The sequence below is a fragment of the Syngnathus acus genome, chromosome 4 (genome assembly GCF_901709675.1).
Source record: "Syngnathus acus chromosome 4, fSynAcu1.2, whole genome shotgun sequence".
Taxonomy (NCBI): Eukaryota; Metazoa; Chordata; class Actinopteri; order Syngnathiformes; family Syngnathidae; genus Syngnathus; species Syngnathus acus.
In genome coordinates this window covers 6,890,052-6,917,486 of record NC_051090.1, presented here as the reverse complement: position 1 = coordinate 6,917,486, position 27,435 = coordinate 6,890,052, and the positions used below count along the sequence as shown (strand labels likewise).

Here is a 27,435-nt window from a genome sequence, read left to right as displayed (position 1 = left end):
CGGAGATAAAGCCAGACTGGGTTGGTTGGGACAGGTTCAGAGGAGGGATAGTGAATGTATTGGTGGAAGGATGCTGAGGATGGAACCACCCGGCATGAGGTCAAGAGGAGATTTGAGGATGAAGTGAAAGAGGACATGAAGTTAGTTAGGATTCACAGGATTGGGTGAGATGGAAACAGATGGTTCACTGTGGCGACCCCTGAGGGGAAAAAAACCGAAAGGAAAAGATTTTTGTTGGAAAAAAGTTTTGAAATGATTGATTGTGGTGTTATATTTTAATATTACATAACTAGATATTTGAACAGGGGTGTGTACATTTTTATATCCGCTGTTTATCTTGATCCAACATGGGGTTGAGATGTCCAGCCAAATTGTTGATTTATCAATCGATAAAGATATTAATATTTCAGAATACGCCAACAACGTGTTTGTGCTCCTTTTCAAAGAGTTTGCTTATCCAAGTTTCAGCACAAGCCGTATTGCTCAACCACTTTTAATCTCAACAAGTTCAGAGTGGCTGACATCGAGTATTGCAATCTGCCAATGATAACAACACATCTGCAATGATGGTTCTGTTTTGGGTAACGCCTTATCCGACAGATTCCTGGAAAGGCAAAAGTCTTGCATCGTGATCATGTTTAAAGGTTGCACACTTTAACACAGCCGAGCCGAGATCTCTTATTGAGATCTATGTAAATGGCTTAAACTACAACACGCTCTTTGTAGAATTTATAATTTCATCTGGATTTCATTTGAAGAGAATCTCAATGCATTGTTTATGCTCTGCTTCAATAGTCTTTATTGTTCAATAGTGCAGTGTTATCAATTTTGTTGTCATTCTCCAGGTTCTCATAGTGAGCAATCACTCAAGTGCCAAATAAAAAGGTGATGAAGAGAAGAGTATGACAAATGATACAAGGCAGACTTAGAGTTATAGTAACAATAATAGGGGACTTCAGTCATAAGCAGAAAGGAAAAAACTTTCTCTTTGCCATCATAAGCAAAATAATTCAACTCTGGTGGAAAATGTATACAGCACACACCTTCCTAATATGTCAAATATTAAATTAATATAACACATAATAATTAATATTGCAGTCAATGTGCTAGGATATGAAATACTGAGGGAAAAAAAAAATCCATGTGAAATTATTCAACATGTCAAATAGCATTTATGGTAATGTCAAGTAGTAGTAGCAAAATAAAAACATTAGCAGTAGCAAAAGAAAACATTATTAACAGCAACAATGTTCGGGTATATTTGAAGGCACTTTCTTGGCAAAACGTTCCTCCATCATGTTGGGACCTGGCGGGAAAAGAATATAATCTATTCAAGGACTTCTGAGTACGCAAAGCAGTCGTGTACTTGGTCTTTCTCGACAAAGAGGATTATTTATGACTCCTCATTCACAAATGATGAGTCAAGCGCACATTATTTAAAAGTGTGATATACATTTATACAAATTTGTACAGAAGAATGTGGAGGGCACCTCATTACGTGATTCACCCAAAGATGTGTCAGCCCTGTCAATTTGCTCATCACAGTTCCATTACACAAGAGAAACATTTTTGGAGAAAAAAAAAAAAAGTGAAGTACTGAGTGGATGAAGTCTGTTAAAGCAATCACTCAGCAGTGGCTCCTAATTGCATCCTCTGAGAGCACTTAATTGAGTCACGACGCATTGAGGACCAGACTGCAGTCATCACACATGGCTTCAAAAAAAAAAGAACTGACCAGATTCTGATTTATTCTTCTTGCTCCCAAGCTTTTGGCTTAGAGGCGTAGTGTCCTTGAGCAAGGCATAAAATCCTTTTTAAAAGCTGCTCATTAGTGTGCAACAAGTTTACAATGTGTAAAATAAAACTGAGATGCAATGATAAAATTCAAAATTATCTATCGGATTGAGTGTAATTGTGTGTGAATGGTCACAAATCATTCACCAATAAAAGAAAAATTGCCAAAGAGAAAATTTGATTAATCACTTGATTCTCTTATAATTGACCTCATTATGTAAGACAATAAAATTGGCTGTTTTAACTTACATATCTAGGATTGTGCGCAGAGTGGACTCATTGCTAATCGTGTCAGCAATCTGGCGCATCTTTTGTAATCTGAAAAACAAAGGGACAAAGGTCATGAGTAAAGAGCACATTTATAGCTACGATATACATATATATATATATTAAAATAAAATAAAATTAAATTAAAATTAAAAATTTAAATACATATATATATATATATATATATATATATATATATATATATATATATAATATGCAATAATAATTACACAAAATATCAATCTGACATCAATAATCTGATATTATTGATATTTCATCATATGTAGTTTAGAATTATTTAATCTATTAATCAAGATGTGATTGTCTCTAAGGACGACAGTATTTACTGTATGTATTGTTCATATTAAATGAATACATTTGGGAAACGCATTCTAATAATGTGTTGAGAGTAAAAAAGAGTGTATACATACATGCTGGTCTTGAGCAATCTCTTGTGTTGTGATAAAGTCTGTCAAAATGTGTTCTGCATTCCGATGAGAACTTGACTGGTCCTGCTTGATAGAAAAGGTCTCATCAGCCAAAACAAATTAATCTTCTGGGCTTCATAATTTATTTTTATTACAAAAAATAAACAGCTCACAGTCCAAGCTAGGGTGACTCTCTTCACAGGAAAAAAAAAGTGCCATTAACAGTTTAAGTGAATGAAAAAATCGAGTCGACATTTGCAATCGAAATTTCATTTGAGATTACGGGTTTTCACACCACTAATGAAGTCTATCCAGGTCCTGAGACAAATAATCAGCTTAACCTCGTGTCGCTGTTCACTTAAATCGCTCAGCTTTAGACCATGTGCCGTTTTTCTACATTGCTGCCTTGTAAGCCTCAACCCCACAGCAGCTCGATTTTTTTTTTTTTTTTGCCTTAATCAGTTTGTTGGCTTAGCGAGGAATACAAATCATTCTTAAATGCTCCAGGCCATTCTTGCATGAGAAAAGAACCACGTATGCGCCGCTTGATTTGCGTGCCAAACAAAATAACCTTACAATGTTTTAAAAGGCAGCTGTGTGCTTTAATCAAGCATGGAACCAAACTATTTGGTTCTTACCTGTGAAGTGCTGAATGAACTTGTGTTTCATGTTTAGATCTCGGGGAACAATTTCTGGAAAGAAAAGGAGAATTTATTACTTCATTTATCACGGTCTACTTTATTACAGCTGAAGCTGTGGTGAAATGTGCAATATAAATAAACTTGTATTGTTTCATTGGACTGAAGTCAGCCGTTTTCACTCCCACAGCGGCGCGCCCTCCTTCATTCAGATCTTTCATTCTAATTCAAACAGAGGACAGTGGTAAGGTCTAACCACCTGAATGGGTATTAAAAAAGAAAATTACGCCAGGTAACTCCAAGCCAGCCTATGGTGTCACCCAAACTCTTATGTTACCTATCGATCATGTCAGGGACACATGGGAATTTTTTTCCAGTGTTGATATTTAACTGGGTGTTGACTCTTGAACTCCCAAGATCTGTTGTAATTTTGCACAGTGGACACATTAGAGTAATCCACAACGTTTTATGAGTCACCCGTGACTCCTCACTGACCAACCACGTGTCTGGATTTTGGCCAAGGGGTCGCTCAAGTTCATTGGGGAAGGTGAAACCATTGCTTTGAAATTTGTGGATTAATTCATTAAAGTAAAAATAGAGAATGTGGAATAATCTGTTAAAATCTGTTGTGAAGTATTGTTCATCTTGAATATGAATATCAGATACTATTAAGACTAGACACCACAACCGTCTGTATAAGCAGGTCTCTTATAACACACAGTACATGCTAACAGGCTAAAGAGCTTACTGTATGGGAATTTAATACTCATCAGAATAAGTCCGTCCAAGTAGGCATGTGGCCTAGCAACTAGACTCAGCCCCAGACTCAGGAACGTACTGTACGGGAATTTGGATTAAAAATATAGCAACCGCAGTCAATTTCTTTTTATCCGGCAGTAAACTTGCTCTAGTTTTATTTCAATAAGGAACACAAGCAAAAATATAAAATGAAAATACTGTGCGGGACCGTCAGTATACTTGCTCTAGATTTATTTCAATAATGAACACAAGGAAAAATATCAAACGAAAATACTGTACAAGTGAGGGACTGTTACAGCATACAGTAAAAACAATAGCACAGTCACAGTTAATTCTCTATTATATTGCAATAGTGATTCATGTCAGAGTTGCACCTCAAGCATTTCCCGCACTTGATACAAGTGTAAAATGTTAAGCCCAAGTAAAACCCTTTGATTTGCAAAAGCTAATCTTTTGTTTGGGTTGTGGCAAAGGGATATTGTGCTTCCGAATAACATGCTTCTGAAGAAGCCAAGTCAATCTTACGGGACTGGGAAAACAATTATGGGCTATTCTGTGTAACCGCAACCCAAGGATCTTAAGCTGAATCAGGACTTTTTGAGTCGGAATCTCCATTAGCCCGGATCCTATGAGCGCTCAAGCTGGCCGCTGTTACGTACACAAATCGAGTTAGCAGACTCAAAGCAAACAGAATAGAATCCGATGTATCTCTAAATGCTTCCGGACTTTAATTCGTGGTACCACCAGAGACACAGCATACTAAATATATTCACTTACTCACAAATCACTTTAACAAATGATCCAAAGCAACCTGAGTCCATCCAATGCACAGACTTTATCTCCATTACTTATTATTAATTTTTGAAAGAAGAGGAAAAAAATCATATGATTTTGATGTGTGCTAATCTGAAGACATATTAGGAGAAGTGATGCGGACTTTTCATGTCACGCTAAAGAAGGAGCTGAATGGTAAAGGTCTTAACGCTCTATCGACTGGCTTTCCTCAAATGGACAAAAACTTTGGACAAGGACATAGACAAACCAATATTAAAGTCTTAAGTCTCATGCCAAGACTGGCGAGATCCTTACAGTGGATTACTTTCCATCAAGGCAATGCAACTTCATCTAATCACATTACTGTTTGATTTCTCTTTGCCCTCTCAATGTGTTCAAAACATCTATCATTGCGTGACCACTGTACTTTGGTAGCATCACACGCATCATTTGCTGATATGCTTTATTTTGTATCCTCACAAGATAAATTCCATCCACCCACTGGTCTGAGAAAGGTGCTTTTCCGATTGCACAGGCTGATGTGAGACTGGGCTGAGAAACACCTCTCCAACATGAGAAGACTCACTGGCATGTTGAGGAAAATCTCAACAGCAGACAAAGTGGATTATTTCCATTTAATCAGGTCCTACTGCACATACTTTACCATTGAGGATTCACCATTGTCTCTCAGGAGTTATAATTTATATTTTGAAATGTCTACTCGATCACCCAAGCATGCAATATTCCGGTGTTTCACAGTGACGTTAAATTAGCTTAGCAATTAGCATGGCTTCTTATTTTTTCCCCCTGTGTAATTACTTCTCATAATCTCTTAGTGAGACCAATATTTTTCAAATGTATATTTTATTCGCCGTCATGGTGGCGAAGATTATTGACTAACATCAAAGTGTGTATGAAGCAGTGAAGCATACAGTGGCATCAATAATCAAAGTCACTTTTCAAAGAAATTGGCAAAGACATTTAGATCCAAATTGTATGAGTTTGCTTTGGAATATCAAATGCCTAAAATGGAAGTGCTTTTATACAGCAGGTGCTTTGGGGCTATGACTCCAAGGTAACAGCTTGTAACATTTTCAGAGAAAAATTTACAGGATTGCAAACCCTGCTTGCGTGGGTTCCAAATGTGTATGTTCTACAAAGACTTTAAATTGTGAATTTGAGAATGGATAATTCTTTCTTTAAGGGGTATAACACCTATCATCCAAAGGAGAGATCGACGCCACGATCCCAAATCAGTGTGATTGATGAAAAATATGCAGGTTGGTTTTAATAAAATAATAGATAATGCTATAATCGTATTTGTTTGGTGTGTGCAAACACTCCCATTTTTTTTGGTGTCATAACAGTCTTTTTGTCATCGTTGAGCGACGGTCACCATTCATGCTTTTGGATTCCTCAATGAATCATTGAATGAGTCATTCATGTTTGCAACAGTGACACCTCTCCTTGGGGAATTTAGTCTTCCTATCTTTGCTCTCTGCAGCCATCCATCACTAAAGCACAACTGGAATGTGGCTAAAATGTTCCACTTACAGCGAGTGGAAAGTTAGGCTATGCAAACAAAAATATTTTTTGGGCTTCAAGTGCAACAGATCAATTCTATCATGTACTGTACGGTACAAGAGATGTTATCCATGTCCAATAATACGCAAGCTTCCAAATAAGTCAAACTTACTCCGACTTTTAAAACTAAGTCGGACAATTCAGACGCCGACAATGACAGATGTCTCCCACGCTAAAATGACGGATTATGCTTTGATCATGCTAAAAATAAATCTTATCAGCTTACCTATGAGTTTACTGTTATCCATCCTGGGAACGTACAGAGGCTTTTCACGGGAGGACAACCTCAAGTCTTGAAGGGACGTGAAGAGTTCCCCACTGCAACGCCTGGAAATGTGTTTGTTCCATTGCTGTCTGTATCTGATCACCTGTAGGATTAAATCCAACAGGGCTCTTCTCTCCTGCTTGACCTCCTTGTTGTCCACACACTGGCCGGAGGTGATGAGCAGAAGGAGGAAAGTCAAGAGTATGTGCCATTTCCTCTCCACCTGCATGACTAACAAACCAACAAAAACAAGTCCATTGAATCCAAAAGGCAAACAATTCTATTTCATGATTGAATCCAGAAAATGTTGACTTAAAATGTGCAAAACGTGCATGCTTGTTAGAGTGTTGCAAAGAGAAACAAGTGTTACACTTACTACAGTGTTGAGTGGACACAGCTGACTTCCTCGAATAAACTTGGTCCTGGTTGCAGCGAGCTCGATCTTCTTGTTCAACACCGGCTTTGGAGCAATATTCTCCCGTCTCTATTTATATGTGGAGCAGTCGGCTTCTTGGGGGTAATACAATCGATTTCGTGTGGGTGGCAAAGCAAGGTTGACATCCTTGGTGCCGTTTCATCCCGCGGCGTTCGCTCACTTGGGCACGCTGCGCCCCTCCTTTGCGCACAGCGCAACTTAACTCATGCAAATCTTTTTTTTTTTTTTTTTTTTTTTTACCCCAAAAGCATCCCATGCATGAATGTCTTATGATGCCACGATATTAATATTTCAACTCGAGAAAGTAAGCAATCCGGAGCCAAACACCCGCAAAAACAAGTTGCGGTTGTTTTCTTTTTCTTTTCCCAAAGGAAGAAAGTTGGACGTCGTCCCGAGCAGTACGCGTGATGCTTCACGGGCTCGTCAACATGTGGGATGTTTTTGCACCCGTGTCAGAGGTCTGGTGACCGCCTTACCAGACTTTTTTATTCCTCCCTGGCGGCGGTTTTATCGGTTATGATATGATCATGGGAGTCAATCACTGAAATAAATAATCCGTTGATGCCCTTCTCTTGTATTCCCCGTTGTATTGTAAAGGCAAAATAAATGAGGAATGGCCGTGTTAGTTCACTTTTCTTCACTTGCTTCGTGGTAAGTTGCTGCTGACTCACCTGTTGCCTACACAATTCACATCACACATAATAAAAATAAGAACCAACTATCTGCTGTATACAGTCGGAATAAATAGCCACAAACACAAATTCTACTACATATTTCATTGAAATATGTTAATTGGGAGAAACATGCTTTAACATTTATTGCTTTTGCATATTTTCTGGGGATTTAAGCAAAACTTATACTGTATTTCAAAATAATCAATGACAAAGTACAAAATAAGGCAAACGGGGCCATGATTTTAATTCCCTCCATCACGGGGTTTTTATTTGTCTGTGTTTCTTTTATTTTATTTTAATTTAGTTGTGTTCAATTTTAGAACATAGCTATATTTTGTTAATTACGTTTTGGACAAGATCGATTGAATAAGCATTTCACAATGTAATTACGATACAACGTCATGAAAGTTTTTGTTTATTTGTTTGTTTGTTTGTTTTTTAAAATCCCCAACTTTTTTGTTAGAGGCGCTACATTGAAATACATTACATTCCGGTTCAGTAGGTGGCAGTGTGACGCCTTTACGCTCGTTGTAAAACCTAAGATAATGTTCTGACATTGTTTTCCGTTTCCATGGCAACCAACTTCACCTCGAGGTACGTGTTTTGACGATTGACTTTATAAAGTAACGTCATACCTAATTGTTAATTTTTTTGTACCACAAATTACACTTAAAGTGATGTAATCAATCATTTTTCATGAATTAATTTCCTTTGCGTGGATGATCGTAGTTACTCTTAAATGTAATTAAGCAACCATTGCGGGTGTTTATACTCAAGTTTGGATGAAATTGGCGATCATAGTCATTTTCAGTGTTAATAAAAATAATGACATTGGAATTCAGGGGAATTTAGCAGCGCTCGTGGTGTAAAATTGATAAAAACCACACGTCATTAGTTAATTACGTAATAAAACATGAGCTCAGCGTGGATGCGTCATGATAGTGTGACCTAAGTACGGCAATTGAAGGGGCGGCGATCAAGATTAATATTGTGGTTTTTTTTTTGCTGCACATTCTACAATTAACATCCATGCCGGTGCAGAAAGAAGAAAGCATGGCGAAATAAATTTATCCCATTTGACCATACATCATGGGCGGGGATTTGAATCACAGCACTAGCATGATGTGCACAAAGTAGAGGCGAGGTTGCATTGCAAGTAAGTGATAAAAAAATGTTTGTTTTTTTAGATACATTATGTGCATCTGGTTAGGGTAGTAGTCCGTCCCTCAGTTTGCAAGGGCTCAATGGTTAACACTGCTCAGGAGTCAAAGGAATGAGGAATTACTTCAGGTTTACTGCCACCATGTTTAACTTGTTTCACAAAGATTGTGTGCAGGGCTCAAACTCAAGGCAAAGGTTCAAATAAGTTGTGGTACGCTATAGCAAAGCATGTGTTTACTTCTGTGTTTCGCTCTTAAAATCTGCACCAATATTTAAGAAATATATTCCAAGCAGTTATGAAAATCCCTACTAAAAATGAACACGAAATTAGCATTTATATGACTTCTGATCTCAAAATAATAGTCTGCTGTGTGTTCCTAATAATATGGAATGAATTGTTCACATTTATATGGTTTCATTCGCAACAGTTATTTGAGGGAAACACAACTACAATGAGTTTGACACCCCTACCTGCTTACATTCAAATGTGGCCTGTGTGAACATAGACTCATAATATAACTACTGTTATATCTTATTCATATATCTAAAAAAAGAGTGTAAATCAAATTGTCCCTCTAGGGAACAATTAAATGTTGTGTTCACATCACAGTTTTTAATTGCTTTTTTTACAGCTTCCACCCTAAGGAGACTTGACTAAGAGTTATCCCACCTCTGTTCCAAAAAAGAAATGTCACAAAGGTAAAAGTTCCCAGCGGTCACAGGAGTTAGACTAACGTGTTATTTGTTTACAATTTTTACCCCAAGTTCCACCTACAATTGTTGTTCTATGTACCAATATCATGATCAACATTAAAATACAGTAGCATAGTCGGCCCAAGTGTTCATGTATTTTTTTTTTTCCTACTAATGACTGAATTTCCTTCCCAGGACATACAACGAGCTGTGGGCAGAGGCCCAAGTGGAGTTGAGTCGTCTTTTAGTCGATGAAGTTCCCCCTCAGCCTATTCCGCCAGAAAAGGACCGAGTGTTATTCTTCCAGAGAGTGGCCATACTGTACGTGCGCTATTTGCAGATTTTCAGACAACTAGAGAAGGTCTACGATCAGATGGTGCAGCCTCAGAAGAGGCGACTTGTTCTGTATACCCTCGAAAGTGTAATGGGTCGAGTCTTAGAGTTGAGGAATGAAATGGTGGAAAAAGAGTTATGCGAGTATCATTACATGGATGATGTCCTGCACGACCTAAAGCTCACACCTGTAAGTTGGAGTCCTGACAACTAGATTGAATAAAATCAAGTTGATTTGACTCCTGCCAACACTTCTCTCACCAGGCTGACCTTGAGATTCCCATCCCGCACTATTTTTTGAGTGAACGCAGCCAAGCAACTGAAGAGAACGCAACAATGCTTACAAATATCCTTCAAGCAGTGGAGACTACTGGAATAGAAAAAGTCAGTGAGACGTCCTACTGATGGTGGGCTGATACGGGGTTTATTTTTTGGGATCATGGAGACTGACGATATAAGCCGCTGATACTTAAGATTTGGCATTGTGTTAAATTAAATTGTATTTATCAAAAGTACTTCAAGTCTCGGTACTTGGTATCGTAAGTACATACAGAGTGAATTGTACTTGAAAGAAAAAAAACTGGTTTCGAACGTCATTCAACAATACATTAGATTGCACAAGTGTATCTAATGAAAGCTGGTATTGTGTATTTTTCCACGGGCATATTAGCATGCAATAAAGGGCATGAGTCAAGATGAGGCCATCCGAATCATTCAAGTGGCAGAGAGGGCACGCCAAGGTCGCCTGAGGGCAGCCTTGAATGAAGCCAGTCGAAGATTGAGCAAGATACCCATGGCTGAGGCGCCCGAGCCCGCTGACATGGACCGAGCCGCAATCCGCATCCAGAAGGTTCTTTGTGGTCAATAATCCCCCAAATGTTTTTCTTTAGTTTTACCAATTTTGTTGATTTTAATTTGAAGGTTTGGAGGGGCTATGTAGGGAGGAAGAAAACAAAGGCCGCTCGCATTGAAGATATGACTTTTCTGGGAATGGTAATTAAAGTTGTGCAAATTCTACTTTATTCACAGGCGTCACCAAAACTGCTGTCTGTTATTTTATATTGCAAACTTTTCTGTCAGATCCCACATCCAAAATACCAGGCACCATGTGAGGCCATAATCACTGCCCAAGCCAACGAAACGGCCATCCGACAGAGGCAGAAGGAACATCAGGATGATTATCAAAAGGCTGTGATGGAAATCACAAGCCAACTGATCGAGGTGGAGGGTCAAGACATAGGCAAAAACATGAAGGAACAAATCAGGCAGTGGTTTATTGAATGTCGGTCAGTTGGACACAAAGCTCTTGTTTTGATTTGTGTTTAAATTGTTGAGCAACTTATTTAAGGTATTTCTTCTTTTTCAGTAACCTAACAGGAGTATTCCCAGACTTTCCAGATGAGGCTGAGGGAGGATCAGCCATACTTTTTGCTGAAAAGGATTATCAGCTGGTAAGACACATTTAGAAAAGTTGATTTGCAGGCATGATGTTTGTTGTTTTTATATTTTTTTTAGGTATTGAAAGAAATGGAAGAAAATGAAGAGGATGACAAAAATAAAAAAGGAAAGGGCAATGACAAGAAAGATGCAAAAAAATCCAAGGAGAAGGATGCGGTAAAATTCATTCGTCTCTCGAATTGATGAAACGGGAATAATTAAAAACTAAATCCATCATGTAATATGAATGATCCCACAGGAAGAAGAGGATGGCTTGGTGATGTTACCATCTGCTTTTTTAGCAGATTTGGAAATGTGCAATAAAACCTATGCCGGTAATTCAACTTTAAGCCGTTAAGCCAAGACAATCGCTCACAATGAGTTTCTCCACAGATTTCTGGGAAACCCGCACTGAGACTCAAAATTTTAACCAGCGGCACGAGGTGGAGCTGATCAAGGAGGAGAAAAGGGTGGACGTTTTGTCAGAGATTCGGATAAAGGTGATGATTTAGGGATGCACAAGATGAGTTAAAGAAAAATCAGCATGCCAACATCAATATTGTTTTCTTTCTCAGGTCGATGAGGATATGAGACAGGAACTGGCAGACTGGAGGCTTGCTGTTGAAAAAACCCCAGCTAAAGTTTATAGAAAAGTGGGTATTGTGTTGAGTAAAGACCAAAAAAAAAATCTATGCCTCAACTTCAGCGATACTTGGCCGCTTTGCCTGAATTCCCGCCAACTGTGTCACTATTTGCAGAAAAAAGCTGGCAAACGTGATAAGAAGAAGAAAAAAAAGGGGGAGAAAGATTTGACACCGGATAGGTGAGACATATTTGCAATGTATTTTGGCGTCAGTTAGTGGAAAAATAATACACACATTGGATATGTAAAGCCTATAATATTTAAGATTTTTTTTTATTTCCCCTCTATAAAAGATAAAAAAAAAAATGAATTGAGTTGTAGAAGCTATAGGTCCCATTAATAGTGGATTAAAAAAATAATCTTGGGCCCTTCATTTTTACTTCTCCTCTAGAAAAGATTTTTAAAAATCAATTGAGTACAAGTTATAGGTCACATTAATTAAAAAAAAAAATAAATAAATAAATAAATGAATAAATTAATAAATAAATAAATAAACACAATTTTAAAAAAGTCATGTTGGTCTCCTTTTTTATTCCTATCGCACAAACCTTGTATCTGAACAAGGGTGTGTAGACTTTTTATATCTTCTGTAGTTAACTCATTCATGCCTTGTAGGAGTCTTGCGTCTCTATGTCAAGAGATGGTGGAGGAGGGTTTGTTGAGGCAAGTCAAACCTGTACGAATGCAGGACTACATTGGTAAGTCATGGTAATTATTTCTCTCCAATACAACAAACTTGATTTATGCTTTATTAGGTGGATTTTTTTTATATGGTTCTTGGAGTGGCTCTAATTCGGTCGACCTAATGTGACCAATGAGTGTATTTTTATTATTTCACAGTAATGTGCTGCCCTCTTCTGGTGTGAGTTGATAACTCCGAGCTCATGGTGATCAGAAGTAACCGAGTAATCAATTTCTTTTTTTTTAAGGTGACTTCAACTATCTTGGAACCACACTGAGACGGAATGACATTGAACCCATGCCTTCAATGGCAGACGTGCGACAAATCGTATCTCTCTATGGAATTCTACCTTTAGGTAAATGATTCACAGACACAATGGAAACGAATTGTTTAGAACGATCATGAGTTGTTTGTGCTTTGCAGGTTCTCAGGTAGTCCACCAGAAGGCCCCCTTTATAAAGGCCATTCTACTAGCCGGCCCACCAGGAGTTGGTAAGAAGATGTTGGTCCACGCAGTCTGCCAGGAGACTGGCGCCACCCTATTTGACCTTTCCCCTCTCAACATTGCTGGGAAGTATCCCGGCAAGAGTGGCCTGACAATGATGCTCCATTTGGTGTTTAAGGTTTGCTTACATTTCAAGTTACCAACACTCCTTAAATTGTTATGGCAAAGAAAAAAAACACAAATGCTGACATGATCATTCACAGGTCGCAAGATTGATGCAGCCTGCAGTCATATTGATTGATGGCGCAGAGAAAATGTTCTACAAGAAAGTTCCCAAGGACGAAAAGGCGGTATGTCTGAATATATATGCATAAAAAAATATATCGCATATAATTTCATCGATCTTTTCTAACTAAAAACGCTCCACACCTGTCCAGTTAGAACCGAAACGCTTGAAGAAAGATTTGCCCAAAGCTCTCAAGCTGATCAAAGAAGAAGATCGTGTTCTCGTCATCGGAACAAGCAAAGATCCCATAAGTGCGATACTCAAGCCCATGTGTAAGATGTACACAAAGGTTATCCTCATCCCAAGGCCGGACTACGGATCCAGATTCAGTAAGAAACAACACACTAACGCTAAACTTGAACAAGTTTGTATTAAAATGAACGGATTTCAGTTTTGTGGAAGCAATTGATCGAAAAACACGGAGGGAAGATAACGTCAGCGTTGGACCTCAGCTCCTTGTCAAAAATTTCGGATGGCTACACCCCGGGTTTCATGATCCAGGCAATCCAGCAAGTTATTACCAAGAGACGACTCCTTCTGCAAGATAAGAGGCCTTTGACCGCTATTGAGTTTGTGGCCCCATTAGCCAAGTTCACACCCGTGTTTCAGGATCGGGAAGAAGCCTTAAAAGTATTTTTTTTTAATTACATGCAACGATTAAGATATTATTTGGGAAAATATAAAGCAATTTTAATTGTATTTGTGTGTACGCTTGTGTGTCCAGAAATGGTATGCAAAGACTCCCTTGGGAAAGAAGCGAGCTAAGGCGGCTGCAGAAAGGGAAGAAGCACTACAGGCGCTAAATAAAGAGAAAGCTGGCCGGAAGAAAGGAAAAGGAAAAGGAAAAGGAAAAGGAAAGAAATGATTTCCAATGTCAAGAAATGTGTTTTAACATGTATGACTGTGATTATAAAATATGTTATTTGAAATAAACTGCAATGTTTTACAAGTTTAATCAGGTTTTCTTTCTGAAAGGTGCAACTTAGGTTTACCACAAGAGGGCGACAAAACGCTTGTAGCTGCAGTCTGATGCTTTTTGGGTACAATTGATGATTAGCATAAAAGCAAAAGGTAGCATAAGTGGCAATTATCCTTTTTAGCACCAATTAAGACAGAAAATAAAATTAGTTTGAAGGTTGGTCAGAATAAGAACAAACTATATCATTTTTCGGAGAGGTAAAATGAATGGTTAGGGTTTTAACTAGTTGTCATCTTGTAGGCTGTGCTGTAATTAGACGTGCGGGACTGTTGACAAGGCTTTAGTCAAGGACATCTAATGTTATTCTGCATCATGCAGCTGCCTGAGTATGGCACACTGCAAAGTATGTTATTACACCCACCTACAGGAAATGACTTTTAGGCCAGCTTAACAATTAAGTTGAAATATTTTTTGAATATATCGGCAAGTGACGATATTACAGTTGCTATGTTAAAGGAAATGTTACATGTGAGTCTTTGAAGGATTTGTTTGTAGTCTTTTTCTGTTACATCATTTTGGACCTCTACTTTCTATTCAAAAATAAACAAACCAAATTTCTCACTTAACAAAATGAACCTTTGTGATAAATGACGCAATGGAACTTTGGAAAGCGAGAGCGGTTTGTAGGCCACCATTCCACCCTTGCTGACGACAAGTTGTTTTTTTGTGCCGCCGCAGGACTGCGTGGAGATTACCGTGTCGATAGAGTTTCACTGGATTAAGGAGTGCTCAGTTCCACATGGGGCTGTCTATCAAGCCCAGCAAACACAATGCCGGGCCGTCCTGTGTTTGTGTTCTGTCTGCTCGTCTAAATTAGGAAACGCATATTTGAATCGGGTGTACATCTTACTTTTTAATTAGATGTCTGTTGAGGTGCTATTATCTTTAGTTTGAACATCATTCAAAGGTAATCTTGTTTATCCTATGGAAAACATGCAAAGCATGTGTAAGTGTTTTTTGGGAATGATGACCCAGTGAAATGTGTGAGCTCATTATTGCTTAATCTCTTCATGACCTTTCAACTGTGACGATTGGAGGAGGTTCCCTGAGCGACGGCACACGAGAACATTACGGCCAATGACATGTTGCTTAACGAGTAGACTTAAACAGTCTTCATCCTTATTCAAATGAGTTTATAATGGAAATTACAATTCCTAATGGAATTGAAGTGAATGCTTATAAAATGCTGTCAGTAAAATTCCAGAGAACAAAATAAATAAAATGTGGCAAACTGTAAACATTTCAGCTAGCATGTTCGCCCTTCAGTCAAAAGTTCTGGGTTCAAATCTCTGCTCAGTTTGTATGCTGCACCAGTACTTATGTCATTTTCCTCTTCCCATATACCCAGAAAATACATCAAATTACCTGAAAACTAGAAGAATTTAAGTGGTACGAAATGAATAGACGTATACAGGTCGAGCAAGATGTCAGAGCATTATCATAAATTTCTCGGCCTGTTATCTCGCCAATATTGCCACATTTTATTTGATTGTGCCGATTCTATTGATGCATTCTGCTTCACACGATTGAAGCTATCTTTGCCCGCATACTGACAGAGAGCTATTTGGAGGTCAGTATGTGGGGAGGGATGTGTCAGCTGTTCACTAAATCGCTCCATCACAGCAGCAAGGGGAAAAAAAAAAAAAAGAAAAGTACCGGAGGCTGTCTCCTTCGGGGGAGTGCGACTCATATTCCCAATGTATGCATGCTGACTTGTTAATATAGTAAGCTTTGTTGAAAAGGATGTTTGTATTTTTGTTGTGATGGTGTTATTTTATACATTTAAGAAAAAGATATTTTGTTTTCCACCATGCCCAGCCAGTGTAAGGATGGACTTCTTTTAGAGTACATCTGAGTTAAAGGTGCGTACACTACTGGTGTTTTGTTTCTTGGCATGCGTCTTGATGTGTTTTGTGGATGTCTATTTGTGAATTATATCTTGGGCGTATGACATTTGTTTGGCCTAAATGTTAAGTTGAGCTATATTAAATTTGAATCCAGTGGTTTGTCGAGATGCTGTCCGAGTTATTCTGCAGCTGAAGCTATTTAGAGAGTCTTGTAATCATCTTTGTTTTACTGATACTTGTATAGGCTCCAACTTCTTAGATTTGATATCAATCTATTCTCAATTTTTTTTAGCTTCCCTTTTTCATTTGAGTGTGGTAGAGACAGCATCGCAGCTGAGTCTATATTGGTGGTGATGAGCTAAGTCAAGCGAGGTGACAGAGATTAAACTCCTCGTCACTACAGGGGAGGTCGAGCATACCACCGTTGGGATCCACCTTATGGTAGTGATGCCATGTTTACTGACTTTTACACGGCCATCTTGGATTTTGTAACACTTTCTTAGCGGAGTTGATACCATCATAAGATGCTTTTGAGACATCCCCATTTCAAAAAGTTAGGATTGTCTATTGAATAATATTTCGGTAGCTGTTTTACTGTTAGAAAAGCATAGAAAGCATAGAAATATTATCTGCAAGCACAAACAGACAATGTACATGCAAATGGCAAAATACTGTATGTGCGCTTGCTGACAGGATGGACAATGACAGGGTGGGCAGTATTATCATGTATGCTTAAATACTGAAATTCATTTTTAGAAACACCTCCACAGCATTGCAGTTTCCAACTTTGCAAACTACAAAACAAACGATACAATATAACATTTATGGGTGACTCGACTGAGATCCGAAAATAGCCGTCTTGCAACTGAATGGCTTTGAGCCCAGTTTTCCCCTTTAAGTTTGGTCAATTTTACCAAAATGTAAATCAGACCCAAGCATGATTATTTTTGGTAAAGGTTCTGTACTGGATCTAATCAAAGTACATTATGCAAATCAGATGTTCATCATTGCCAATAAAGAACTCCAGAAATAATTTCTATTGTTTAGTACAATTCAGGATTCTTTGTTTACTAAAGCATGGTAGCTAATTCAGCAAACAGCTACAGGCAAACACACAATCACAGATAAGTTTCCCATCATCCAAAGACTTACCTGTAGCTCATGTGTTTCCATTTCTGGACTGCAAGGTTTCAATCAATCCGAAGCACGAAGTATGGCAGACAATATCCCTGGAGGAATAGTAGCAGCAGCAAGTAAGTTCTTCATTCGATTCAATTGCCCACATTGATTATTGAGTGCATACACAAACCCTTTTGTCTTCATGGTTCAGAGAACCGTCTGCAGGTGGTTAGAGGCTTGGAGGATGTACAAGTGTCGGAATGTGAAAGCTGCTCCTTTGAGGTGACCCTCAACTTGTCATACATCGAGGGAGTGTGGACCAGGGATGGGATGCGGCTCAAGTCCAAGCCCAACTGCCGCATCAGCACACACGGGAAAACGCATTCCCTTGTTTTAAACAGAGTGGCGTTGGCAGATGTGGGCTTGATCTCTTTCCAGGCAAATGGCATTCAGACCTCTGGGAGACTCACAGTTAGAGGTAGGTGAGACCTTGAGAGTCCAAAACAAGTTCAGGATTCAGGTTTCATTGAGACTGTCTAATGGTACATGGAACATTCATGAAAACGTAATTGTTCTAACTTGTTTATTTAATTTCCTACCAGCTAGGGACATCTATATTGTCCAGGAACTTCAGGATGTTGATACTATGGAGCGCCAATCAGTCAGCTTCATGTGTGAAGTAAACCAAGTGGATGTGGATGGTCGGTGGTACAGAGATGACTGTAGGATCAGACCTGGGGACAACATCAAGATCAGACATCAGGGTGAATGAGCTACATAATTCACATAATGTAAACATATTTGTTTAAATGTCCTGGATGAAGGCATAATGGTATTCTATCTGTTCTGAAACTGGTTTCAGGTAAAACCCACACCCTGTCTTTTAAGTCAGTCAGACCAGAACACGCTGGAGAGATCCGATTCACTGCAGAACGTGTCTCGTCTTACGCAACTCTTACAGTAAAAGGTGAGTCTAAAAAATTTAGCATTATGTTTGTGTACTTGTGTATGTGCAAATTAAATTGTCACAAACCACAGTCATGCTACATTTTGCATTATAGATTTGCTAAGCAGATTGGCGGACTTATTTACACAGAAGTCTAAGGACAAAACACACAAAAAAATAAAACAAAAAATTTTGTTTTACAACCATTGCATATTCTTCTGATTTTCAGAGCTGCCAGTCCAAATAGTACGTCCCTTGAGAGTCAAGATAGCCATGTATCACCACAGAGGCCTGCTGGAGTGCCAAGTTTCTCGAGCCAACGCTCAAGTCAAATGGTACAAGAACAAAAAGGAGCTTGTGTCCAGCAAAAAGTACCAACTGGTCAGCCAAGACATTTACAGACAGCTTACCATTGACGACGTCTGCTCGTCAGATGAAGACACCTACACTTGTGACGCAGGAGATGACAAAACCAGTTGTCAGCTTCTAGTTGAGGGTGAGATATATGCTTGCACTCCATACACAAAATAACAGAAATCATAAAACACAATTTATGAGTCACTAATAGAAGTGTGCTGCATGTTATGACTGTCCATGCAGAGCAGGCTATGAGCATCGTTCGGGGCATGAGCTCAGTGGAAGTGACAGAACCTGAGTCAGCGCTTTTTCAAGTGGAGACCAGCTTGAAGTCAGGAAGGCTGCCCAGATGGACCTTGAATGGGAATGTGTTGGAGCCCAGCGAAAACGTGGATATCTATAGAGAGGGTACCATCCACAGCCTCTGTCTCATTTCCACAGACAGCTCCATGTCGGGGCCTGTGGTTTTTGTCGCTGGCAAGAGCCGTTCTTCTGCGGAACTTACGGTAAAAGGTGGGTGAACCATCCCTCCCCCAAGTCCATCCCCCTCTGTGATCATTCGAAGGGTGTAGGTATCGCTTTCAGTCGGTGAAGTATCTCTCCCCGTAGAGCGGCCCCTCCAAGTTGTCCGCAATTTGGAAGATGTGGACGCCAAGGAGAACAGCTCTGTGACTCTGAGCTGTGAGTTTGCCCCCTCCCCCAGAGTGGTGAGGTGGTTTAAAGGTCGTACAGCTCTGAAGACTTCAAACAAGTACAGCATGAGGAGAGATAGGAAACGTGCAGAGCTGACAATCCATGGCTTGGTAGGGATGGATGCAGGGCAGTATCGCTGCACGGCGGGGGGGACACAGAGCGCGGCACATGTTAAGGTCGAAGGTATGTAGGCTAAATATGATTCATCGTGCTCAGACCTGATCTATATTTGCCACTTGTATTGGATTCACTTTCTTTTGTTTGTCATAGTGCGAAAACTAAAGCTGGTCAAACACCTTGAACCAGTGGAACTTGAAGAAGATGGTGTTGCCAGCTTCGCTTGTGAGCTCAACTATGTGGTTGCCAACGTAGAGTGGCTCCTCAACAATGTCCGCCTCTATTCCAATGCCATAAACAGGATCCAACACATGGGTACCATGCACAGCCTCTTTATTAAGAAGCTGAGACCCCAGAACAGCAGAATCACCTTTAAAACTGGTCTTCTTTCCGAGACAACAACTTTAAAAGTTAAAGGTCAGCTAAAATAAGAAGTCTTCTGATATTTATTTCAGAGAAATTTCCCATCAATTCCAAAATCATGTTTTCTATTGCCTTTAGAGCGACCTGCGGTCTTCCTAAGACCTCTGGAAGATGCAGTTGGGGAAGAACAAGGGGAAGTCTGCCTCCAGTGTCAAATTTCCAAAGAATCTGTAATCCCAGTCTGGAGAAAGAATGGCATTGTCCTGACGCCTGATGATAAACACGAGTTGTGCCAGTATGGGAGGTCCATGGCACTGATTATTCACTGCTTGAGTAAAGATGACGCTGGACAGTACACCTGTGACCTAGGCACGAGCCAGACCAAGGCTAAAGTTACTGTTCATGGTTGGTTGACTAGAAAGTCCAAATTAAATATACCCGGACATTACATATTCAAATGCTCTTTATCTGATCTATTTACAGATTTACACATCACTATCATCCAGCGTTTGAAGACAACCTCCATATTGGAGGGTGAAAGCTGTACTTTTGCATGTCAACTCTCTCACGTTCTTAGTGATGAGCCTTTCTGGACCATCAACGGTCAAGTGGTTGTCTCCAATGGCCACTTCCAGATCATCAACAATGGTCGCAAGTACAAGTTGAGGATTAAAGATGCAGTTTTGTCCGACGCTGGAGAAGTGATCTTTGCGATTAATGACTTAAGCTGCAGGACCATGCTCTTTGTCCAAGGTGAACATCCAGTTTTAGAATCAATGCAAGATTAATTTGCCCTAATATATTGGATGTACTGTGATCTTAGAGCGCCCAGTGCACATTTTTAGGGATCTGCTGAATGTCAAGACTGTGCCAGGTGAGGATGCCGAGCTGAGTTGTGAGATCACCAAACCTGAGGTCAGCATCCACTGGCTGAAAAATGGCCATCAAATCAGGCAGAGTCACAAATACAAGATGAGTGTGGAAAAGAACCTGGCGAAGCTGATAGTCAAGAACACCACGATCAGAGATTCAGGAGAGTACTGCTGTCAAGCTGATGGGGTTGCCTCCCGTGCCAAGCTAGAGGTCCGAGGTAAGTACTTGAGAAAAATGTCGGTCTGGATTATCACATTTTTCTTCAAGAAGATTTAGGAAAGATTATTGAGAGAAAACAACAACATACTTCAAGTTCTAAAACGTGTATCATTCCAGAATTGCAGCACTCATTTGCACGAGAGTTAAAGGACAGCCAAGCCGAGGAAAAAGCTAAAGTGACTCTGGAGTGCGAGACCAGACAGCCAGCCAAGCGAGTAACCTGGTTGAAGGGCATGATGGAGCTGAGATCTAGTAGGAAGTATGTCATGAGGCAGAAGGGTGTGGTGCTGTCACTCACCATCACTTTTCTGGAGAAGTCGGACACTGATATCTACACGTGTGATGTTGGAACCATGCAGAGTCGTGCACAGCTGACTGTGCAGGGTGAGGAAAACCTTGGATACTCATTCAGTTCATTCTTCTCTGTTAACATGGCATTCCTTGTCCATTTTATATCTGTCAGGCCAGAGGGTGGTGATCCTGGAAGAACTCGAGGACATTGAGTGCCTTGAAGGGGACACGGTTACATTCAAGTGTCAAATCTGTCCCAGTGACTACACGGGGGTGAAGTGGTACCTGGACGAGACTCTCCTCTACAATAATCAGCTTAATGAAATTCAAATGCTCGCGGGAGGATACCACACGCTGACATTTAGACAGCTAGCGCGCAAAGACACCGGTACCATTTCGTTTTCAGCCGGTGATAAACGATCATATGCGTCACTGTTGGTCAGAGGTAAGATTTTGTCTTTGTTTCTTATTTTCTATTTCCATTTCATTCCGTCTTTAGTTGCTTTGACTTGTTTACATTACCAGAGAGACGTCCAACCATTTGTAAAGCGCTTGAGGACTGTGAGGCGATTGAAGGAGGGGGCCTAGTTTTATCCTGTGTGACGTCAAAGCCTTGTCACATCCTGTGGTACAAAGATTGTTGCTTGATGTGGAACTCGTCAAGGTATTACGCAACTCGTTCAGGATGTGAGGCTCGGCTGGCAATTCGGGAGGTCTGCCAAGGTGATGCTGGGGTGTATGAGTGCAGTGCTGGATCAGTTTCAACAAGGGCTGTTGTAACCGTCAAAGGTATCAAGGGTGATTCTCCAACAAAATATTGTCAAACAATATTTTGCCTTACACTTCGACTCATGTTGCTATCTCCTTTTAGCTATCCCAGCTGAGTTCACAAAGCCTCTTCAGAACGTAGAGTCCCGAGAGGGTGAGACTGCGACCCTGACTTGTGAGTACTCTCTGCCGGGAGTCCAGTTCCAGTGGAGAAAAGGCATTGAGAGCCTCAGGCCTGGAGACAAGTATATGATGAAACAGAAACAGACCGTCATTTCACTCATAATCCGATCTCTGAAGCCAGAGGACTCTGGGGAATATACTTGTCAGTGCAGAGGCCACCACACAACAGCAAGGCTCAAAGTCCAAGGTAAGGCCATGTCACTCATCTTGTTCTTCGTAGGGTTAGGGTTATTCAAAATTGACCATTACTTATTTTCCTTATTTGTCTCTTGCTTTCCAGACATTCCGATTACATTCATCCAGCATCTGAAGAACATACATGCCGAGGAAGGGAACAATGTCATATTGCGATGTGAACTATCCAAATCTGGAATACCGATAGAATGGATGAGAAGCCAAGAAGTGCTGAAGAACGGGGTGAAGTACCAGATGAGAAGATGGGAGACAACACTAGAACTTTTGATCTGGAAAGCTGTTCCTGAAGACAGTGGGTTTTACAAGTGTGTGTGTGCTGATCAGGTGACATCCGCCACTGTCAAAATCAAAGGTAGCAGGTATTCTTTCACCTAATTACCTTATAATCGTGATTTATCGGTGCTAAATATTCCTGAACTCTCCTTCAGCTCTCCCGCTGACCTTCAAGCAGAAACTGCGCAATGTAACCTTTGAGGAGGGAAACACAGCAATTTTACGCTGTGAGATTTCCAAAGCATCTGCATTTGTGGAGTGGCAAAAGGGGGGGGATGAGCTCATCAAGAATGGCGACAAATATCACATTCGCCAAAGGGACACGCTGATTGAACTGAGGATCCTGGATGTGACGCCGGAAGATAGCGATATCTACACGTGCATTTGCGGGAACGTGGAGACCACAGCGACCCTCACTGTGAACGGTACAGTAGTTGTAGTAAAAAGTATCAACATTCATTATACGAAATTTGCTGCTTTTATGTGTTAATGTTTAGTGACTCATAATTCAATGTTGCGTTTTAGCGCTCCCGATCACCTTCAAGCAGAAGCTGAAGAACATTCAAGTGGAAGAAGGTCACAACATCACGCTCTCTTGTGAGATCTCAAAGCCTGGCGTCGCAGTGGAGTGGAGGCTGGCTGGTGAGCTTCTAGAAGATGGAGAGAAATTCCAGATGAAGCAGAGAGGCTCCGTGCTGGAGCTGACCATCAGCGATGCCCTGCCGGAGGACAGCGGCGTCTACGCTTGTGTCTGCAGAGACCAGAAGACCAAGGCCACAGTTAAAGTCATTGGTATGTTACGTAAAATATAAAAAGTGTTGTGACTAGTTTGAAACATGGTTTTGAGTTTGGAGTCTTATGCCGATCCCTGACCACACAAATGGAACAAAATTCCGAGAGGAACACCCTAGAATTGTATAGATTGAAATGTGAGAGCATCTCCAGATATTTGAATCAAATGCAGTTTGTTGTCCATGTAGCAGATCATCTTTCATCAGAGCTTTATTGACTATATACCACAAACTGGAACATCTTCTTTGTTCTTTGAAGCTGTTCCCGCCACGTTTAAAGGAAGTCTGAAAAACCAGGAGACAGAGGAGGGCAATAGCGTGACGCTCCGCTGCGAAGTGTCTAAAACAGATGCCCTGGTAGAGTGGCAGAAAGACGGGAAGGTTCTGTCTGAGGAGATGTCAGGACGAAAGTATCACTTGAAACTTGAAAGGAAAACAGCTGAGTTGACAATTGTGAACGTTCAAGAAGAAGATGCCGGGAGGTACAGCTGTATTACCGGAGATGAGAAAACCACGGCAGAGCTAAAAGTGAAACGTAAGTAAAATTAACATGGCAGGATAATTAAAATATATTCAGTGCTGATGACTTAAATCTTCTCCACCAATCAGCACTTCCTGTCACATTCAAACGTGAGCTCAAGAATTTGGAGGTAAAGGAAGGTGACAGTGGGCTTTTCTGTTGCGAGCTCTCCAAACCTGGAGCTCCGGTGGAGTGGCGGAGAGGTCGTGTGCTTCTGAGCAGTGGAAGCAAGTATGAGATGAAGCAGGAAGGACCTTACACAAAGATGATTGTCAACAACGTGCAAGATGGAGACGCTGGCAAATACATTTGCAAAACCAAGGATAGTCAATCAACTGCTGTGCTGTCAGTCCTGGGTGAGCTGACATTTGAAAACATATTGCTTTACTTTTTGGTAACTCCAATAAAAATCCTCTTCACTGATATAGAGGGCCCAAAATTCCTGTCCTCAGGTATTCTCATTCTTTTTTTCCCTGCCTGACAGGTTTACCACCACGTTTCACGCTGATGCTCGCCAACCAGGAGGTGATTGAAGGCAACAGTGTGTTTCTTCGCTGTGAGCTTAACAAACCTGCCCAGTCAGTGGAGTGGAGGAGAGGAGGGCTGGTGTTGAGACAAGGAAACAAGTACCAGATGAGGAAGAAAGATTTACAACTGGAGATGACTATTAATGAAGTCATTCTCGAGGACGCTGGTGATTACGCCTGTATTTGTGGCGAAGAAACTACGACAGCTTTTCTTTCAGTGAATGGTCAGTATAAAAAGGATGCTATCACTAATGATAATCATAATGAAATATAATTAATATAATATTCCCTCTAGAACGACCTGTCAAATTCCTTCGTGAACTCAGTAATATTGAAGTGCAAGAGGGCAACGGGGTATCACTTAGCTGTCAGCTCTCCAAAGCAGGGCTCACTGCTCAGTGGATGAAGGGAGACAATGAGATAATCAACGATGAACGGTATCAACTCAAGCAGAGAGGCTCTACACTGGAGCTGGTCATCAGAAAGAGTCAGCCTGAAGATAGTGGCGTTTACAGCTGCATTTGCGAAGATATTAAAAGTACTGCTACGATTATAATCACGGGTGAGACTCATGTATTTTACTGGATTAGCTGGATCAGAAATTATTCCATTATTATTATTTTATTATATTTCCTGTCATACATCCCCCTACAGCAATTCCAGTGACATTCAAGCAAAAGTTGAAAAACCAAGAAACAGTGGAAGAGAGCAGTGTGATACTCCACTGCGAGCTCTCCAAACAAGGAGTCCCAGTTGAGTGGAGAAAGGATGCTCACCTCCTGAAGGAGGGAGACAAATATCAGATGAAACAAGAGGGCAGGGTGTGTGAGATGCTGATCACGGATCTAACGCTTAAAGATACTGGCGAATATAGCTGCTCCGTTGGAACAGCTGTGACTTCGGCTGATATCAAAGTAAGAGGTAGGCTTCCCTCAAGAGAACCAGAAGAATCAGAGTTGCTGGTTTATCAAATTAAAAGAACTGTCACAATCATAAATCTGATTTCCCCCCCCCCAGTTCTTCCTATTACATTTAAGCAAGAAGTTCAGAATTTGGAGCTTAAAGAAGGTGACAGTGGAGTGTTTTGTTGTGAACTGTCCAAACCTGGAGCTCCAGTGGACTGGAGGAAAGGAAGAGTGATCTTGAAGCCCGGCTACAAATATGAAATGAAACAGGATGGGAGTCTCACCAAACTGTTTGTCAACAATGTAGAAGAGAGTGATGCTGGGAAGTACACTTGCAAGACAAAGGACAGCCAATCCACTGCTGAGCTCATTGTGAAAGGTGGATGATTACTCACATTACCAATAATACACCCAGCTGTCCGGTCCAAATGTTCACAATGACATGTATTTCCAGCACCTCCCATCACATTCAAAACCAAGTTAAAGAACCTGCAAGTGGAGGAGGAAAACAGCATGACGTTGACATGCGAATTATCCAAACCTGGTCTTTCTGTTGAATGGAGGAAAGGCCAGGAGCTGCTGAAAAATAATTTCAAGTATCAGATAAAAAATCGAAACGGCATGATGGAGCTGACCATCAAAAACACTCAACTGGAGGACAGTGGAGTCTACAGCTGTAGCTATGGCGATACCAAGACCGTAGCCAACATCACTGTCACCCGTAAGCCACGATTGCTATTTGTAAGTCTATGTGTTTCAAAATCGTACAAATTTTCTCTATTCCACATCCACAGCTATTCCCCTCAAGTTTAAGATGGGTTTAAAGAACCAGGAGGCCGCTGAGGGAGGCAACGTGACCCTACGATGTGAACTGTCCAGGACGGGGGTATCTGTCCAGTGGTGGAAGGGAGAGGACCAGCTCTCTCCAGGTGGGAGGTATCAGATGACCCTCAAGGAGACCATAGCTGAGATGAGCATCAGAAACGTCCAGCCGGAGGACGTTGGGGAGTACAGTTGTGTCTTTGGCGAGCAGAAGACGACGGCGGAAGTGAACGTTAGAGGTATTCAATGCTTTTTGTTTGTTCCTTCAGAATCTCATACCTGGGAGCGGTGCAATTGTTTCCATAGTTTGTCTTGCCAAATAGATTATATTTTTCTTCATGCTAGCGGCAGCATCAGTGTTCTTTGAGAAGGAACTGGAGAGCCAAGCGGTGATGGAGGGCAAATCGGTGCTGCTGACATGTGAAGTTTCCAGTGCGAATGTCCCTGTCACTTGGAAGAAGGACAACATTGCCATTAAAGAAGGGGGACGAGTAATTATTACAAAAACAGGACCTACGCATATGTTGGAGATCAAGCAGCTGAACCTGGAAGATGCTGGCGAATACTGTTGCATCACCAGGGGCAAGAAGACCACCGCTAAGTTGGTTGTGAGGGGTATGTGGTAACGTAAGAATTTCCTCCCATGTATGCCTACTCCATTGCCACAAAGGTGTTCTTTCTCCTGCACAGAGCGAGTGCGAATAGTTACAGAACTTAAAGACATCACCGTGACTGCTGGGGAGGACGCCATGTTTGTGTGCGAGCTTAGCCACGCCAATGTGAATGAGGGTGTGTGGTGGCTGGGCTCCAGTCCACTGCAGAGGAACGAAATGAACCAGATGACATACCAAGGTCGCACACACCGACTTGTCCTCACCATGACAACACCTGAGGAGACGGGCATTGTGGCATTTGTGGTCGGGGAGGAAAGGGCATCAGCAAGTCTTCTCGTGGTGCCAAAGCCCAAAGGTATGGAGAGACGTGGCTATGTGAAGATTTGTTGATCTAAAGAGATGTTTTCATTTTCAGTTTTGTTTGAGGAGAAGCCTCAAGATATTCAAATCTTGGAAGGAGAAATTGCTACTTTGTCCTGCACAACTTCTGACTTTACCACCCCTGTTACCTGGAGGCGCAACCACATCCCTCTTCGAGACGGCGATAAATTTGAGATACGAAGGGAGGGAAAAGTCAATTTACTGCTCATCCATGCGGTGGAACCAATGGATGCTGGAGTTTACTCTTGTGATACAGGCGACGCACAAGCCAGTGCCAAGCTTACTGTGAGAGGTAATATAGGAATTAGTGTGCTTTACGAAGTGAAGATTATGTCCATTTGTGCCTCTTTCCT

General features: G+C 40.9%; 3 protein-coding genes across 14 annotated transcripts in view; 2 read left to right on the top strand and 1 right to left on the bottom strand.

Moving 5' to 3' along the window:
• Nucleotides 1-775: 775 nt before the first annotated feature.
• Nucleotides 776-7,359, bottom strand: alkal1 (ALK and LTK ligand 1). Of its 3 annotated transcripts, none has more exons than XM_037248920.1 (6): nucleotides 6,886-7,359; nucleotides 6,471-6,740; nucleotides 3,128-3,181; nucleotides 2,493-2,576; nucleotides 2,048-2,112; nucleotides 776-1,306 (listed from the first exon to the last, which is right to left on the bottom strand). In XM_037248920.1, the coding sequence occupies exons 2-5, from the start codon at nucleotides 6,736-6,738 to the stop codon at nucleotides 2,048-2,050; spliced, it is 471 nt and encodes a 156-aa protein (XP_037104815.1). In that variant the 5' UTR covers nucleotides 6,739-6,740; nucleotides 6,886-7,359; the 3' UTR covers nucleotides 776-1,306. The 3 variants fall into 3 exon arrangements, with proteins under 3 accessions (XP_037104815.1, XP_037104814.1, XP_037104816.1); XM_037248919.1 differs by having other exon boundaries at nucleotides 2,044-2,112; nucleotides 6,886-7,358; XM_037248921.1 differs by having other exon boundaries at nucleotides 2,044-2,112; nucleotides 2,493-2,573; nucleotides 6,886-7,356.
• A 132-nt stretch (nucleotides 7,360-7,491) lies between these two features.
• Nucleotides 7,492-14,818, top strand: zgc:153738 (uncharacterized protein LOC558115 homolog). 4 transcript variants are annotated; one of them, XM_037248847.1, is made up of 21 exons: nucleotides 8,178-8,213; nucleotides 8,661-8,775; nucleotides 9,413-9,479; nucleotides 9,669-9,996; nucleotides 10,071-10,190; nucleotides 10,477-10,656; nucleotides 10,728-10,799; nucleotides 10,887-11,092; nucleotides 11,173-11,257; nucleotides 11,322-11,420; nucleotides 11,503-11,578; nucleotides 11,637-11,743; nucleotides 11,819-11,896; nucleotides 12,002-12,066; nucleotides 12,502-12,584; nucleotides 12,816-12,923; nucleotides 12,992-13,191; nucleotides 13,277-13,363; nucleotides 13,451-13,628; nucleotides 13,691-13,929; nucleotides 14,024-14,818. In XM_037248847.1, the coding sequence occupies exons 3-21, from the start codon at nucleotides 9,469-9,471 to the stop codon at nucleotides 14,162-14,164; spliced, it is 2,463 nt and encodes an 820-aa protein (XP_037104742.1). In that variant the 5' UTR covers nucleotides 8,178-8,213; nucleotides 8,661-8,775; nucleotides 9,413-9,468; the 3' UTR covers nucleotides 14,165-14,818. The 4 variants fall into 4 exon arrangements, with proteins under 4 accessions (XP_037104744.1, XP_037104743.1, XP_037104742.1 ...); XM_037248849.1 differs by lacking the exons at nucleotides 8,178-8,213; nucleotides 8,661-8,775 and adding an exon at nucleotides 7,492-7,596; XM_037248848.1 differs by lacking the exon at nucleotides 8,661-8,775 and having other exon boundaries at nucleotides 8,151-8,213.
• Nucleotides 14,819-15,945: 1,127 nt separating this feature from the next.
• obscna (obscurin, cytoskeletal calmodulin and titin-interacting RhoGEF a) overlaps nucleotides 15,946-27,435 on the top strand; it is a 29,897-nt gene continuing 18,407 nt past the window's right edge. For 3 of the 7 annotated variants that reach the window (XM_037248791.1, XM_037248789.1, XM_037248790.1), the window contains exons 1-30: nucleotides 15,946-16,140; nucleotides 17,313-17,378; nucleotides 17,456-17,722; nucleotides 17,847-18,008; nucleotides 18,107-18,211; nucleotides 18,420-18,686; nucleotides 18,791-19,060; nucleotides 19,157-19,423; nucleotides 19,511-19,774; nucleotides 19,859-20,125; nucleotides 20,204-20,473; nucleotides 20,544-20,810; nucleotides 20,930-21,196; nucleotides 21,276-21,548; nucleotides 21,629-21,892; nucleotides 21,975-22,241; nucleotides 22,335-22,601; nucleotides 22,678-22,947; nucleotides 23,048-23,314; nucleotides 23,573-23,848; nucleotides 23,923-24,189; nucleotides 24,318-24,584; nucleotides 24,656-24,922; nucleotides 25,015-25,281; nucleotides 25,378-25,644; nucleotides 25,720-25,986; nucleotides 26,060-26,326; nucleotides 26,433-26,702; nucleotides 26,778-27,056; nucleotides 27,117-27,374. In XM_037248791.1, coding sequence (XP_037104686.1) covers nucleotides 17,339-17,378; nucleotides 17,456-17,722; nucleotides 17,847-18,008; nucleotides 18,107-18,211; nucleotides 18,420-18,686; nucleotides 18,791-19,060; nucleotides 19,157-19,423; nucleotides 19,511-19,774; nucleotides 19,859-20,125; nucleotides 20,204-20,473; nucleotides 20,544-20,810; nucleotides 20,930-21,196; nucleotides 21,276-21,548; nucleotides 21,629-21,892; nucleotides 21,975-22,241; nucleotides 22,335-22,601; nucleotides 22,678-22,947; nucleotides 23,048-23,314; nucleotides 23,573-23,848; nucleotides 23,923-24,189; nucleotides 24,318-24,584; nucleotides 24,656-24,922; nucleotides 25,015-25,281; nucleotides 25,378-25,644; nucleotides 25,720-25,986; nucleotides 26,060-26,326; nucleotides 26,433-26,702; nucleotides 26,778-27,056; nucleotides 27,117-27,374 — 7,273 coding nt within the window. In that variant the 5' untranslated portion in view covers nucleotides 15,946-16,140; nucleotides 17,313-17,338. Of the gene's footprint in view, nucleotides 16,141-17,312; nucleotides 17,379-17,455; nucleotides 17,723-17,846; nucleotides 18,009-18,106; nucleotides 18,212-18,419; nucleotides 18,687-18,790; nucleotides 19,061-19,156; nucleotides 19,424-19,510; nucleotides 19,775-19,858; nucleotides 20,126-20,203; nucleotides 20,474-20,543; nucleotides 20,811-20,929; nucleotides 21,197-21,275; nucleotides 21,549-21,628; nucleotides 21,893-21,974; nucleotides 22,242-22,334; nucleotides 22,602-22,677; nucleotides 22,948-23,047; nucleotides 23,315-23,572; nucleotides 23,849-23,922; nucleotides 24,190-24,317; nucleotides 24,585-24,655; nucleotides 24,923-25,014; nucleotides 25,282-25,377; nucleotides 25,645-25,719; nucleotides 25,987-26,059; nucleotides 26,327-26,432; nucleotides 26,703-26,777; nucleotides 27,057-27,116; nucleotides 27,375-27,435 lie in introns of those variants that run through there. The other 4 variants (XM_037248793.1, XM_037248792.1, XM_037248788.1 and 1 more) reach the window with 2 other exon arrangements.

Bases quoted from the DNA above. Each gene is read 5' to 3' on its own strand.
- zgc:153738 (XM_037248849.1), top strand. The intron at 10,191-10,476 runs GTCAGTGAGACG...CGGGCATATTAG, and splicing joins AGACTACTGGAATAGAAAAA to CATGCAATAAAGGGCATGAG. The intron at 11,897-12,001 runs GTGGGTATTGTG...CACTATTTGCAG, and splicing joins CAGCTAAAGTTTATAGAAAA to AAAAAAGCTGGCAAACGTGA.
- alkal1 (XM_037248920.1), bottom strand. From the start codon at position 6,738: ATGCAGGTGGAGAGGAAATGGCACATACTCTTGACTTTCCTCCTTCTG. The intron at 3,182-6,470 runs GTAAGCTGATAA...TTTTCTTTCCAG, and splicing joins GGATAACAGTAAACTCATAG to AAATTGTTCCCCGAGATCTA. The intron at 2,577-3,127 runs GTAAGAACCAAA...TTTTCTATCAAG, and splicing joins GTTCATTCAGCACTTCACAG to CAGGACCAGTCAAGTTCTCA.